General features: G+C 56.5%; 5 protein-coding genes across 5 annotated transcripts; 3 read left to right on the top strand and 2 right to left on the bottom strand.

Annotated features, from left to right (window-relative positions):
* Window positions 1-448: 448 nt before the first annotated feature.
* On the top strand, window positions 449-1811 carry MKK02DRAFT_39035 (uncharacterized protein; the record flags this gene model as incomplete). Its single annotated transcript, XM_053090411.1, has 7 exons — window positions 449-598; window positions 671-805; window positions 862-1071; window positions 1125-1302; window positions 1346-1430; window positions 1477-1728; window positions 1772-1811. The coding sequence occupies 7 exons, from the start codon at window positions 449-451 to the stop codon at window positions 1809-1811; spliced, it is 1050 nt and encodes a 349-aa protein (XP_052943191.1).
* Window positions 1812-2298: 487 nt separating this feature from the next.
* On the bottom strand, window positions 2299-3854 carry MKK02DRAFT_39034 (uncharacterized protein; the record flags this gene model as incomplete). Its single annotated transcript, XM_053090410.1, has 4 exons — window positions 2299-3154; window positions 3204-3236; window positions 3290-3378; window positions 3441-3854. 4 exons carry the CDS (start codon window positions 3852-3854, stop codon window positions 2299-2301), a joined length of 1392 nt encoding a protein of 463 aa, XP_052943190.1.
* Window positions 3855-5238: 1384 nt separating this feature from the next.
* Window positions 5239-5873, bottom strand: MKK02DRAFT_4526 (uncharacterized protein; the record flags this gene model as incomplete). The annotated part of the gene is made up of 3 exons (XM_053093320.1): window positions 5239-5680; window positions 5739-5771; window positions 5818-5873. Coding segments are annotated over 3 exons (531 nt in total), but the record flags the coding sequence as incomplete, so codon positions are not given.
* A 1225-nt stretch (window positions 5874-7098) lies between these two features.
* On the top strand, window positions 7099-8200 carry MKK02DRAFT_39032 (Pre-rRNA-processing protein PNO1; the record flags this gene model as incomplete). The annotated part of the gene is made up of 6 exons (XM_053090409.1): window positions 7099-7539; window positions 7592-7675; window positions 7720-7819; window positions 7868-7946; window positions 8000-8082; window positions 8145-8200. 6 exons carry the CDS (start codon window positions 7099-7101, stop codon window positions 8198-8200), a joined length of 843 nt encoding a protein of 280 aa, XP_052943188.1.
* A 3661-nt stretch (window positions 8201-11861) lies between these two features.
* On the top strand, window positions 11862-13786 carry MKK02DRAFT_34827 (WD40-repeat-containing domain protein; the record flags this gene model as incomplete). The annotated part of the gene is made up of 8 exons (XM_053089024.1): window positions 11862-11886; window positions 12142-12303; window positions 12603-12723; window positions 12793-12890; window positions 12957-13204; window positions 13250-13464; window positions 13593-13677; window positions 13727-13786. 8 exons carry the CDS (start codon window positions 11862-11864, stop codon window positions 13784-13786), a joined length of 1014 nt encoding a protein of 337 aa, XP_052943187.1.
* Window positions 13787-13958: the final 172 nt, after the last annotated feature.

The following is a 13958-nucleotide window of genomic DNA, read 5'->3' as shown; positions in this document are numbered from 1 at the left end:
AAGAGATGTCGAATGGAGGGTGTTTCTCAGCGAAAAATACGATCCCGCTTGTTGCCTACAGTAAACAGAAGTCAACGTGAAACGCTCGGACGTGAGGGCGTGTCATCCGCCACCAGAGCCACATTGCCGCTCGGATCGTCAGCCGTGCCAGATCCTGGTACCCCTCCAGAAGCCATCTGTTCACATGCCTGACTTGTTTTCGCAGTTCCTTCACCGAGCATCAGGTCAGAAACGCAGCCTCCCCACTTCGGACAGCCCCGCTGCATCCACCAAAGTGGGGAAGTCCGTGTCAAGTCCGAGATAAGCGGAAACCAAGCTAACCGGCTTGAAGCATAACCGAGGCCGAGCTTACCGTACTTCTCGGTCCGCCTTGTGACCTTTTGTACAGCTACCTTAAGCTACCCAGTCCCCCCTCATCTCATCATCGACCACATCACATACTGCAAACATGTCTGACAGCTCAAAATCCAACCAGCTCGTTCTAGCCGTCAGGCCGGAGCGCGGCCCAGTGACCGACAAGACATTTCGCCGGGAGACTGCTCAGTTGCCTGAGCTGAAAGAGGGGGAGCTGCGGGTGCGAGTGGACTATGTCTCCATTGTGAGTCTCGCTGTCTAGCCTGGAGCCCAGAGAAAGGAATCTGTGTCCTGGCGGGCGGTGCTGACAGTCTAGGATCCTACCCAGCGCAACTGGCTGAATGATGCTCGCTCGTACATGGAGCCCGTCAAGATTGGCGCGGTGATGCGCGCTGCGGCAGTGGGGCGAGTTGTCAAATCAAAGGCTAAGGGGTTCTCTGAGGGTGACCTTGTAATTCCCCCACTACTTGCTACGGTATATCGCGGAGAGTCGCTGACCCCGAGCAGGTATACGGAACCTTAGGCTGGCAGACGTACTGGCAAGGCCCCGCCAACAAGGTTGAGCACCGCGATGTCCCGCGCGGTGGAAAGGACATGGACCACCTCGGACTCTTTGGCGCGTCGGGTATGACGGCGTACTTTGGCATGTTTGACATTGGGAACCTGAAGGACGGTGACAACGTGGTGATCTCCGGAGCGGCAGGATCTGTTGGCTTGGTGAGACGGCTCAGCTTTGCCTTTATGAGCGCAGAGTCGCCGCTGACAGCTAGATCGCTACTCAGATTGCTCTTTCGCACCCCAAGTGCAAAGTGACGGGAATTGCCGGCTCGGCCGAGAAGTGTGCGGAGCTCAAGAAGCTGGGTGTTCACCATGCGCTCAACTACAAGGACAAGGATTTCCGGAAACAGCTTCGGAAGGTCGGCCTTGTGGACCTTTACTTTGACAATGGTAAGACCGACCGACCGCTCGAGGGTGTAGCGCTAAGCATCAGTTGGCGGTGAAATCCTCGACATGGTCCTTGGTCAATTACAGGTATATGCCCGTATAGTCCTATGCGGTATGATCGCGGCGTACAAGTTAGCAAGCATTTCATTTCCCGCCCCGACCATGCTGATACAATAGTGCAACTACACCTCCACCAATCCTCAATCTTCCCACCCTGATCAGTACCAAGTCCTCCATGCGCGGCTTCATCGTCTTCGACTATGCGACGCGGTATGGCGAAGGCCGAGCCTACTTGGCGGACATGGTGGAGCGGGGCACAATGAAGTACCAGTATCACGTGCTCAAGGGGGACAAGGGCGAAGCGGATGGGCTGAGCAAGTGCGTCGGCGCGCTGGAGGACGTCTTCTCGGGTAGGAACTATGGCAAGACGTGAGTCATAGTCCTCGCAGGTGGACAACAGCTGATCCATTAGGGTCGTAAGAGTATCACAAGAAGAGAAGAGCAAGCTATAGTCTGGCTAGTGACATCTTGTGACTAGAATGAGTGTCGGTCGATTGCACGCAGATAGGTCTGAAAGTGATGGACAAGCACAATGGACCGAACTGCATAGTTTCTCGGGCCCAGACAGGCCAGACTCCCCCCAATGCTAATGACTATTGCAAGGCCATGGGCATACGTCCTATGACACCGGTGATAAATGTACAGCTGTTTGACATGTGGTGTGGACGAGCGTCCAGGGTTGGTATCGACCGGCTGCGGTCTGTCGACTCGGTCGTGCTCGGGAAGAGGCGAGACAATGCGGGATGCGGTGGAGGTCGAGTCGAGCATTGATGGGAGTTATCTCCGCGCGTGTCCCTATCGGTTGCGCGTGGATAAATCGATCACGTCTGCCTGGAACGTACTCTCTGGGGTCCCACGTCCCACGCTGTCCTAATGATCCTGGTCGTTAGCTATTGCCTTATCCATCCAGCACCGTCGGATCGGGATCTGGAGACTTACCTAGTGCCCGTCCTCATGGCTTTCATCCCCTGACGCATTCTCTTGACTGCCTTCCCCCTCATCCCCTTCGACCGTTGCTTCTTCCTCCTCCGACGACTCGTCCTCGGCTTGATCTCCCTCCTGCTCCACTCTGCCATCTGCGCCCTCTTGACCCCATCCTGCCCTGATTCCCAACAGGTCCGTTCCTGGCGGTATCGACCCGCCCGCGAGACTCTGCAGAAGGAGCCGATTGATCGCGAGTTGCTGATACGCCTGCATCTGCAAGCCTGCCCTGATTTGCTCGTGAAGCTCCGCCTGGGCTGCCGCCATTTGGTGTTGGGCGTGCCAGTCGAATGCAAAGTAGCCCGCATCGAAGCCTCCCAGCCCTGGCGGGTCTCTATCGACCTGATCCTGGCCGTTGTCCTCGTCATCCCTTTCGCTATCGTCCTCCTCCGAGCCATTCCCCTCCTCAATGTCCACTTCGCCGCCTCCCTCGCTGTCACTATAGTCGAGCTGGCACCTATCGCAGCCGTGTCCGTCCAGCTCGCCCATACACTCCGAACACCGCAGGATTCGGTAGCCCGGACCGCCATCGGTGATCTTGTATGAAGAGCGCTCGACGGGGAAGAGGTTGAACCACGGATCCTCGACCGCGTCGAGGGTTTCGGCGCTGATGCCGGCCGAAGGAGATATGCCGAGGAGAGCAAGGATAGAGTCGAGGTGATAGGTACGGGTCGGCCGGCGGATGGTGAGTGCGCGGCAAGTGGGGCAGATCTTGGCGCGATGTGACACGTCGTAGTCGGCAGGAATGTCGCCGTTGACGGTGTCGGGGACTTCATGCAGGTACGCCGCGGTCGTGTAGAACCACTTGACGAGGCTGTAAACTATCAGCTCTGCGAGGCGGTCTAAGATGAGGGAGGGCATACCAGAGTTTGCAGGCGATATGGCCACAGGCGAGACTGAGATGTAAGCTCAGTTGATGCTAGATGTACGGGAGAATGGTACCGCTCACCTGTGTGGATCTTTGAGGGAGTCAAGGCAGATACTGCAACACACAGCCTCCTTGATAGACTCCAGCTTTGCTTCCTGCTCCTTGATGATCTAGAATCCGTCAGCCACGTCCCCAGTAGGATCAAGCCGGCAAGGAGGATCGGACGACTCACACGACTGGAATCCTTGCTCTGATCCGAAATGACCCGAAGCTCCCTGCGGACCTCTGCTAGATCCGCATTCATCATCCCATGCGTCTCCTCCCATTCCGCTTCCACCTCCTCCTTCTCCCTCTGACTCGCCTTGAGTTCCCTCTTCAGCTGGGATATCTCCATCCGCCTCATCACCTTCCTCTTCTTCTCGGCCGGTGCTAAGCGCTGCCGAACTGGTCCCAGTCGAGGATGATCGCTCCTCCGCTTCTGGCGTCTGGTTGCCCCTGTGTCGGGAATGTCTGCTGTGGAAGATGTGTCGACGCCGGCGGTCGAAGGAGGTTCGTCGGACCTGGCCATCCTGCGTCTCTTCCTGGTATTCCCGGTCGGCTGAAGGTCGTCCTTCCGGCTGCCCGAAGAGCCCGCGACCTGGTCCATGTGGTCGTGCCCGAGACTTGGCCGGCCGGCTCGGGACGATTGATGAGTCATGGCCCCTCGAACCAGGTGATGTTGGACAATCGGTCCGAGCGAGAGGCAGGTCGAATTGGGGTGAGGGCCGAGGGAGTCTCCGCGTGAGGGCCAAGGGCCCTTGCCGATGTTCCGCAGCGGAACTGATCGCTTGTGATGTAAATTCTGACTATACAGATCCAGTAAGGTTGAAGTGGAGTTGCGAAAGGCTGTGAAAGTGCAGACGCGCGGAATGCGGACCACCTGAGCATATTTAGATCACGTGACTAAGTGAAACGTCTCGAGGCTGGGACCGTCTGCCCGAGGGACAGCAACTGATCTCAAGCGCATAACTGATGCATGCGCTTATATAGGTTTGCTAGGTACAGGTTAAAATCGTATGGAATTATTTGCGGCCTGAGATGAAGACGTGAACATGCGACGAGGGATGAATGTGTGGCGGCCGTGCGGCGCTGCAGTAATGAATGGTGGGAGGATGAACGAATCGTCGCAATGAAGTGATGCAGGCGTGGCGTGATACGTGATACGGTCGTGATGGTCGTGTCCGGCGAAAAGAAGGATACGGGGATGCGGCTAGTCCTCCTCATCGGATCCAGAGACAATGATGCGACGCCTTGAAGACGTAGGAGCAGCTCGGATCGCAGGAGACGGAGACCTAGGTTTTCAGCTTGAGTGGTCGACCTGCCTAGACCTGGAAGCTGACCTGAGGCGTTCGGCGAATCGAGCGACCCTTCGCTGCCTCATCTGCTCCATATCGAGGTCTTCTTCCGCAACCTGAAGGCATCAGCTCGGATCGACACATCACCTGACACCCAGAACTCACCTCGACACTTCCGGACGGACTGCCCGAGTCATCACGGCCCCCACCCGTGATTCCGCTCTCATCCGCCTCGGCCTCCTCATTTTCCTCTTCATCCTCCTCTTCGTCATCATCGATAAAGCTCGCCTCGTACGATCCCGACTCATCTCCAGACTCGTAGTGATTCGGGTCGTCCGGGCTGTAGAGGTCGCGGTTCCGGAAGGAGTGATTATGGACGGCGACGATTTCCGCCATATCCGAGCCCTCCTCGTCGCTGTCTTCCTCGCTGTTGACCTCGTACCGCTCCGCCCCAATCTCCACCTCTTCCTCCTCCTCGCCTTCTCCATCGGACTCCGCCTCGAGGTCAAACATGTGATTCCGCTCGGCGATGAGTTGCCGCTCTTGAGCGCGAATCTCCCTGTCCGCCCTAGCGTCCGCAGCGTTCTCCCGCCGAGCCCGGAGGATGGCCTCATCATCGAGCTCGTCACCGTCCATACCCAACACATCTCCGTCCGCGATCCCATCGAGATCACTCGCATCCGCGCCATCCCCAGTCTCATCCCCGTCGCCGAGCTCATCCCCTATCTCGCTGCCCTCCGATAACATCTCGCCTTCCCCCTCGCTCTCGCTAAATTCTATGTCGCACTCCTCGCAGAAGTTGTCCACCAGCTCATTGTGACACTCGGGACAGCGGTCCATCTGGTCGTCTTCGTCGCGTACGCGATAGGTGTTGAGCTCGGGCGGGAAGAGGTTGTGCCAGGGATCGCTGCTCTCGCGGGCGTCTTGGCTGAGGGTAGGGAGCTGCGGGTTGATGCCGAGCGGTTCGAGGATCGAGTCGAAGTGGTACATTCGGGAAGGGCGGCGGAGGATTTGGACGCGGCAGACATGGCAGAGCTTGGTGCGATAGGAGACGTCGCGGGTGGTGGGGATGGTCTCGTGGATGAGGTCAGGGATTTCGTGGAGGAAGGCAACTGGTGTGCGGAACCAGGAGACAAGGCTGCGATATGAGCTATCGACTGTCACAACGGCCCTGTCAGTTAGACCAGAAGACTCACCAGGCTTTGCAGGCAATGTGACCGCATGTCAGGCTGACTGGTCAGCTCTTCCTACCATAGTAAAACTGGTGAAGCTTACATGTGAGGGTCCTTGAAGTAATCCAGGCAGACACCGCAAGTCGCAGCTTCGCGCAGAGTATCAAGGATACCAACGTTCTTCGCGAGCTCCTACCATGATCAGCCTGAAACCGCTGCAGCTAGAGGAACATGAGACTCACCTTCTCCTTCTGCTCGATAGCCTCCTTATTCTCGGTAGCCTGCGCCTCCAGCTTCCCCTCCGTATTCTCCAGACGTTTCCGCATCCCCTCCATGTTTCTCTCCCACTCCGCCCTCTCCACCTCGGCCGCCGACTTGACATCCTCCAGCTCCTTCCGCAACACCGCCAGTCGACCGTCCTTTACCGCCAGCGACTTCTTTGCCGGTGATGGCGAAGCCGCAGCAATGGGCTGCACCACTTCTGGAGCAGGCCCCGCCTTCCGCTTTTTCGTCTTGGTCTGAGGCATAAGTCGAGCGACAATGTTCTCCGCCGTCTCGACGGGTTTGGCGTCTGGCTGAGGGTATGCCATGACCGCTGCGGGGTCGTCCTCGTCCATCGGCTCTTCCGCCTTGGTTGAGGGCCCAGCGACTGGCGCATCTAAAGGGACCTCCATCAAGCTCAGACGCTTCTTCTTCTGCCTCTTTTGCCTGCTGTCCGACCGCTTCTTGGCTTTGCCGCTGTTCGCCGTGGACGTAGTGGCGACGCTGTCGGCCGTAGCTGCGCTCGCCGCCGATGGTGTCCGTGCACTGGCTGGCGGAGCAGAGGTGCTGCCGCTAGCCATGGCATTCTCGACGGCCTGGTTGACGACCGCGGTACTGATAGACTGACCACCGAAGGACGAATTCCGCTTCTTGTGCTTGTGCTTCTTGCCGGTAGGAAGGGAGGAGGACGGGCCCAAGGTCAAGTCGGAGGTGGGCTTGCGAGGGGGATAAGGGGAGGGGGTTGAGCCTGAGCGCTTCGAGTGGGGAGCTGAGGGCATCGTAGCTAGCTCTACCGATGGAGAATGGGGATGTGTATCTGACAGAAGTATGAGGAAGGAAGTCAAGCTATCCGCTACAGGCGAACAAGCTGCAGAAAGTTGCGAGCGACGCGACACGCGACACGCAGTGGACTAGTGGACGCGCACGGGCTAGCGGACTCGCCAGGATCTCCGAGGAATGTGATAACTCGCCTAAATCCACGTCATCCTTAGAAGGTAAAGTCAAAAATGCCTTTGCAGACAGCCTTTGCGGTCCACCTTCACTTGATATCATCGACCAGCTCTACTATCATATACCACCTAGACATCCCTCATAGTACCGCAAAGCCAACAGATCATACAAGATGGCGCACAAATCCCACAGGCAGAAAGCCCTGCAATCGCAGCTCGAGGGTCCCCGCGAGATCTCCCTCGTCTCTCAACCTTCCGCCGCTGGACCGTCCAAGCCCAAGAAGTCCATCTCGGCTCCATCAGCCGAGGATGGCATGGAAGTGGACTCGGATACCGACGATGTCCTCATCAATCAATCCTCCGCCCTCCATACCGACCCCACGATGCCGCCGGATGCGGCTGCCGCGCTCGTCTCGTCCTCTTCTGGCTTTGCGCCACTATCTGCCAAAGCGCAGGCAGTGGGAGGAATCAAGAATGAGTTTAGGAGAATACCGGTGCCGGATCATAGGATGACGCCTATGAAGCGGGAATGGGTGAATATCTATACGCCGCTCGTGGAGCAATTGGGATTGCAGGTGCGGATGAACCAAAAGCGGAGAGCGGTTGAGATCAGAGTGAGTACGGGCTTGCTAGATGCTCTCAAGGTTACAAAGCTGACGGGAGTAGAGCTCAGGTCACACTATCGATACCGGAGCTATCCAGAAAGGAGCGGACTTTGTCAAGGCGTTTGCTCTCGGATTCGATGTCAACGTAAGCTCTCCCCAGCTGAACCTGGCGATGGAGCTAATCTTCAGGACGCTGTTGCTCTCCTGAGATTAGACGACCTCTATCTCGACTCCTTCGAGATCAAAGACGTCAAAACTCTCCATGGAGACCATCTTTCGCGAGCGATCGGTGTGTCTGCTCCTTGATCTGTACCTCAGCAAAGCTGATCCCCTCCAGGCCGGATAGCAGGAGAAGGTGGAAAGGTAAAATTCACGATTGAAAATGCTAGCCGAACGCGTATAGTACTGGCAGACACGTAAGCCCAATCTCTCTGATCTTGCCTTGCCGAGCACCTGGCTGATCTCACAGCAACGTACATATCCTCGGCTCGGTCCAAAATATCAAGATCGCACGAGATGCTATTGTTTCGCTCATTCTTGGTTCACCTCCAGGTCAGTCTCTATCCCACGCACGGCGAGATGCGAGCTTCGTAAGCAGTAGCTGACGCTGTTAGGCAAGGTGTACGCCCATCTCAAATCGGTCGGAGCGAGGATGAAGCAGCGCTTCTAGTCTATTCTCAGGGCATCTTTCCGGTCATCTATGGTCGTCGATTCGTATGATGTACAGTTCCTACGAAGTGGTGTGCAGAGATGTAGTCCACCATGCTTCGTGCGTTGAGCCACCGCAATCTACCGCTCGGCCGGTGTTGCCGTAAAGCACCGTGACGCAGTCCGCAGTACGCCCTTTTGGGCGCAAGGTAACTACCGTACATACCATAATCTACACTTTGGACATCACATCAACCAGATATCTCGCGACCGCTTGGTCCCGATATGTAAGAGCGGGCCCAGGATCACGGCTCAAGAGCCTACCATAAGTCTACCATCGGAATCTGAATGGGCTGCAACACTCCGGGAACTCCGGTCTGAAACATGTTTCACCTGACGCGAACAGGCTCGCTCGCACGAAGCCTTCAGTGTGCCGATCACTGTGCGGAAATGTAACGGTAAGTACTGGTCTCTGACTACACGAGATCGATCTCTTCGGGAAAATCGGCGCCCGAGAGGGATCGCCAGCTACTGTACATGGCTAGAGAACACCTCCAGATCGGATTGACATTCACATTTCACTAATAACCCTTCATCTCCTTACTTGCGCGAGCGTATACACTGCCTCGGCCTCGTCATCACTTCCCTGTCTCACCCACGATCCCTCATTGCTTGCTCGACCATTCATCCTGTTCTTTCCCATCACGACGGGGCTCGACGAGGCGGACACCTCTGATTACCGGCCTTCGATACGTTCGGTACGTCCACGCCAACGGGCCGAGTCTTCCGCACCTCGGCGTGCAGCACAGGAGATCTTGACGCTAGATCTCTACCGCTATTCCATTGGCACGGATGCCGAAGGGTGATCGGTAACGACTAGATCTCGGCGGTATCCCAAGTCCTGGGCACGCTGCACGGTGCACGCTGTCGAGCGTGTTTCAGATCTCGTCAATCCACACTTTTTCGGAGCCAGATCCTGGTGAGGTGGCCGTATGCCTTCCAGAAGCGTGCCACGATATAAAGTCGTCGTCGTACGCTCAACTGTCGCCCCTCATTCCCTTCGCGTTCCCGACCCCACCACACAGCATACCGCTTCTACTTCCCTGGTCACCCCTCCGCCGTACATTCTTGGGGACCTAGCAAGGGTGGAGGCAGGATGGGCTTCACTCTGAGTTATGATGAGATGCGAGTAAGTCTCATCTCCTCTCCCGTTTTTGGTGTCGCTGACGGTGTAGGTGGCATTGACGATCGCTGCCGGCTTTGCGGGATTCACCATCTTCCTCTCGCTCGCTATCCTCCTCCTTTCGCTATGGATCTACCGTACGCCGCTTGCTCGACCATGTATCGAGCGCGTGAGCTGGAAGCTGTTCATGGTCATCCTTGGCATTCAGGTGGTATGGTCTACCACGTATCTGGTCACCTATGCAGATCCAGATGTAAGTGGTTTCTGCTAGACAATACTGTGTGTCTGCCGGAAGACAAGACCGAGAACGAGCGTTGGAAAGCGAGCGTCGAGGAGCGAAGCTGATGATGCAGATGGCGAGCCGTGTCGGGCAGTGTCGCCAAGCATGCTCGACAGTCATGGTCATCATGATGGGCTCTCGCTTGACGTGAGTTGCAGGCACTCTCGACTACGTCATCTCGGTCATACTTCTCTACATGTATGAGGTCGAGCTGACACACATCAGTGTCTCCTGGTTGATCGCTTCGATCGCTATCAATCTTGCTCTGAGCGTCAGGTGGAATGTCAACTCGACCAAGCGGGGTAAGTTGTTCACCGCCCATCTCATGTCGTCGATCATAGGATTATGGACTAATATAGTAGGTCTGACCAAGTGGTATGCTATCAGCTCAGCCATTGCTGGCTTCACACCGCCTATCGTTTCTGCTGCTTTGGGACACTTCGGTGGTGGATTCTACAAGACCTGGTATGTTTGCTTATCATAAGCCGACGAGCTCCCGCTGATAGTCTCAGCTACTTTACGTCGTCGACGTGTGAGTCTATGGACTCGTGGCCGGGCGCCTCGCACCGACTCGAGCTGACACTACAGCGCACCCGCTGAGGTCATACTTTCTCCGCATCTTTCTTGGCTTTGTGAGTCACCTCACGTCTCACCTTACAATGGCGGGACTGTGCTGACCGTTCAGCATGTCTGGTTGGGTTTAGCTACCATCGTCGCCCTCATCGCCGTCACCATCGTAAGCCATCCCTTCTGTTCTAGCGGGGTCGACAAGCCTAGAAACTTACTGCCTAGTCTCTGACCAGCATCTTTACCCAGTCCCGCCGCACATCTCGTCTCATCAGGCAATCCGCGCGGCTGAGTCACGCCGCCCTCCAGCCCGACATCAACATCGGTCTCGACGAGAAGAGCCTCGGAGCGTATTCGGCATCCCGGCGGAGCTCCTACACCTGTTTTGGCCGCCGAGCGAGTGATGCCACTATACGGCCCGAGCCTTATCGCCGCATGTCGATGTACGCGCTGGACGATGCATTCCTCCGTATCGCTCTGCGCGTGGCGGTATACCCCGTGGTCGCTGTTATTCTCAATACCTTCTATATCAGTGAGTACGGACCGAAGATGCATGGTGGAGGGGCATGTAGCTGATATGGAAGCGACCGATCTGCTTAGGAATATCAGGCCCCAGCAATTATCGGACTCGTATGTCCCGGTGTATATGGCCGGCCTGGTGCTTTACGCCGGAAGAGGAGCTATCTTCGCTTTGGTATGTTTCAGCTATATTTGCACGATGTAGTATCAGCTGACACTTGCCAGGTGGCCATCTCAATCGATCCTTGCTTCCACGAGGTAAGCCAGGCAGCTTTACTCCGGAGCTAGTACGGGGCTGACTGCAGCAGGGACTGAAGGCCGCTTGGAAAGCGAGAAGATCAGTGTCGGGCGATGAGAGTCATCAAAATGTGAGTGCTGATCACAAAGATCTAGCTTCACTCCTTGTACTGACTACTTAGGGCTCTCGCCCCTTCAATCCACATCTCCGCTCTCCCCTGCCCGGCACGCCCACTCGGAACCTCCTCGAACGAGTCTCGTCCCCTCCCGAGTGTTCATTCTGGGACATGATCCAGCCTGTATCAAGCGGAAAGCACACAACGACGCTCACTCCGCCGGTCTCGCCTCTCATGCTCGTCGTCACGCCCATAACGACCTTCGCGGGCTCCACAGACGGCTATCAGATGGACAACCTGAGTCCTACTTCAAGCATAGAGCTCCAGTGGGCGAAGATGCCGGAGCAGAGCGGCACAGAGTCTGAGGGGGACGAGGCAGCGACGTGGACGATGCAAGACGGAGAGGGGAGCCTGGAAGTGGAGCTGGAGCCTGAGCCGGAAGGAGGCAGGGGAGGAGTGGCGGATGCGCAGATGGATAGGCTGGCGAGTGCGGACAGTGCGCTGAGTGTGGTGATTGCTGAGGTGGCGCAGACGTTTCCGACTTGTCCTCCGAGGTCGAGAGATAGTGGAGGCTCTGTGGATACCTTTGGGCTTAGGATAGGGGGGAGCGTAGCGGATCAGGAGGATGATCAATGGGAAGACGGCGAATTGCGGAGAAGTATATCTGACATGTAGCTGTAGCCTTAATATTTGATTTTTCTTTGGTTATTTCACGCTGCGTCGAGGACAGTTGTACTACGGTCGACCTGCAGGCGCCCGGTACTGAACCAAGTGCAGCTCCATGAGCGCGCATAGCCTTCCCGGCCGTCGCTGCAAAACAGATCGCGCGGGTGGCGAATCCGGAGATATCGCCACACTCCGCATGCCACCAGCGAAAAAAGGTTCCGTGCCTGGATTTCGCGTTTTGTTGAGGCTGGCTCTGCTGGTGGTGGTGGTACAAAGCAGCATACATCTTACTCGCTCACTACCTATTACAGCGTATACAAGATGGTGCGTCCGGGCCCTTGAGTGGATGGAGGAAACGTGGCACTGATCGAAGCAGAAACCGATCATTCTTCAAGGCCACGAACGGTCCCTCACCCAGATTGTCTTTAACGCGGAGGGTGACCTGCTGTTCACGGCGTCCAAGGACCCGGTGATCAACGTTTGGTATACCTCGAATGGGGAGCGATTGGGGACGTTTGAGGGACATAATGGAACAGTGTGGACTGTGGCTTGTGATTGTGAGTATGGAGCTGGTGGAAAAGGGGTGCAAGAGGGTGTCGAGGAGATGGTGATGGGCGTGCGGAATGAGTGCCGAGTGGAGGGAGCCGGAGGCCTGACGGGAGGAGATTACACGGAGTGGAGCTGCTGGGCTATGATGTGCTTCAGATGTCGGAGATAGGCTGGGTGGATTGAGGAGAGGGAGATGGAGATGGACACCGATGTAGGCAACAAGTCCAGAGGGTGGCTTGCTGCCCAAATTTCAACCAGCCTTGGATCGACCGCGCCCCTTCAGTAGGGTCTTAGCTGACTCCTGCAGCTCAAACGAAGTACATCGTTTCGGGCGCCGCGGACAGTTGCATGAAGCTGTGGGATGTGCGGACTGGGAAATGCCTGTTCACATGGGACTTCTTGACCGCCGTCAAGCGGGTTGCATGGAGGTGAGCCCTGTTTCTGTCGCCACTAATTGCCCCCTGGGCCGCTGTACGAGCGCCGGCTGACTCGTCTAGCGAGGACGACGACATGATTATGTGCATCACGGAGCAGCGTAGTGGCCAGCCGAGTGTGATCCGTGTCTACCAAATCAACCGGGAAGACATCTCTCAACGTACGCCTTGCCTTGTATATCCCGGGCATCAGGTCCATAGTTCCGATAGTAAAGCTAACTCCACAGAATCCAAAACACCTGTAACCGAAATGATCCTCACCGGCTCAAAAGCCACCGTCGCTCTCTGGGCACCCCTCTCCGACGCCATCCTCACCGGCCACGAATCGGGCAAAGTGGGCAAATACGACGTCAAGACGGGCGAGGAGCTCAACAACGTGCCAGCGGGTGAGGGGCACAAGGGGGAAATCACGGATATCCAGCTCAGTCCGGACGGAACGTACTTTGTTACCAGCAGCAAAGATAAGACTGCCCGGGTAGGTTTCTCTTTTCTGGTGAGGACGAGCAGTGCTGATGGTTAGTTATGGGACACGGCGACGCTGCAAGAGATGAAGCAGTACACTACTGAAACACCCCTCAACTCAGCCTGTATTGCCCCGTTGAGGCCATATGTCATTCTCGGCGGTGGGCAGGATGCGATGAGTGTCACGACGACGAGTGCGCGGTCGGGCAAGTTTGAGAGTCGGTTCTGGCACAAGCTGTTTGAGGAGGAGGTTGGGCGTGTTAGGGGGCATTTGTGAGTATTTGTTTCATTCAAGCGAGGATGAGGATTGGAGTCAGAGGGACGGGACGGGACGAGGATGGAGACTTGATGCGGAACCTGATCGGGGTGCTGTTTGCAAGAAGGTGTGCTGACATTCTCAGCGGCCCTATCAATACTCTCGCCGTGCACCCCCAGGGCAAGGCATACGCATCAGGCGCAGAGGATGGTTTCGTCCGGATCCACTGGGTGAGCTCGCATTCACAACTCGTAGAACTGACTGAGCTGACCGCTGCAGTTTGACGAGTCATACTTCCGCAGTCGGCCTTTTGGTGATCTCGAGCCAGAGGTTGAGTAGATGGTCTTAGGGGATTGTAGATATACCAAAATGCATCCGACGGATACTTAGCATATCCCCTTGCCAGCTTGGGTTTTCTGGAGCAGCACGATGCCGGGTCAGTCGTTCTTGGCAAGTCCAAGTGCTTCCTGCAGACAATCGAGATGGTCATTTCCTGCATGTCCCATACCCC

Source organism: Dioszegia hungarica (genome assembly GCF_025882075.1).
Source record: "Dioszegia hungarica strain PDD-24b-2 chromosome Unknown MKK02contig_17, whole genome shotgun sequence".
Lineage (NCBI taxonomy): Eukaryota > Fungi > Basidiomycota > Tremellomycetes > Tremellales > Bulleribasidiaceae > Dioszegia > Dioszegia hungarica.
Note: the sequence above shows the minus strand (reverse complement) of the source record. Positions and strands in the feature narration are given on the sequence as shown.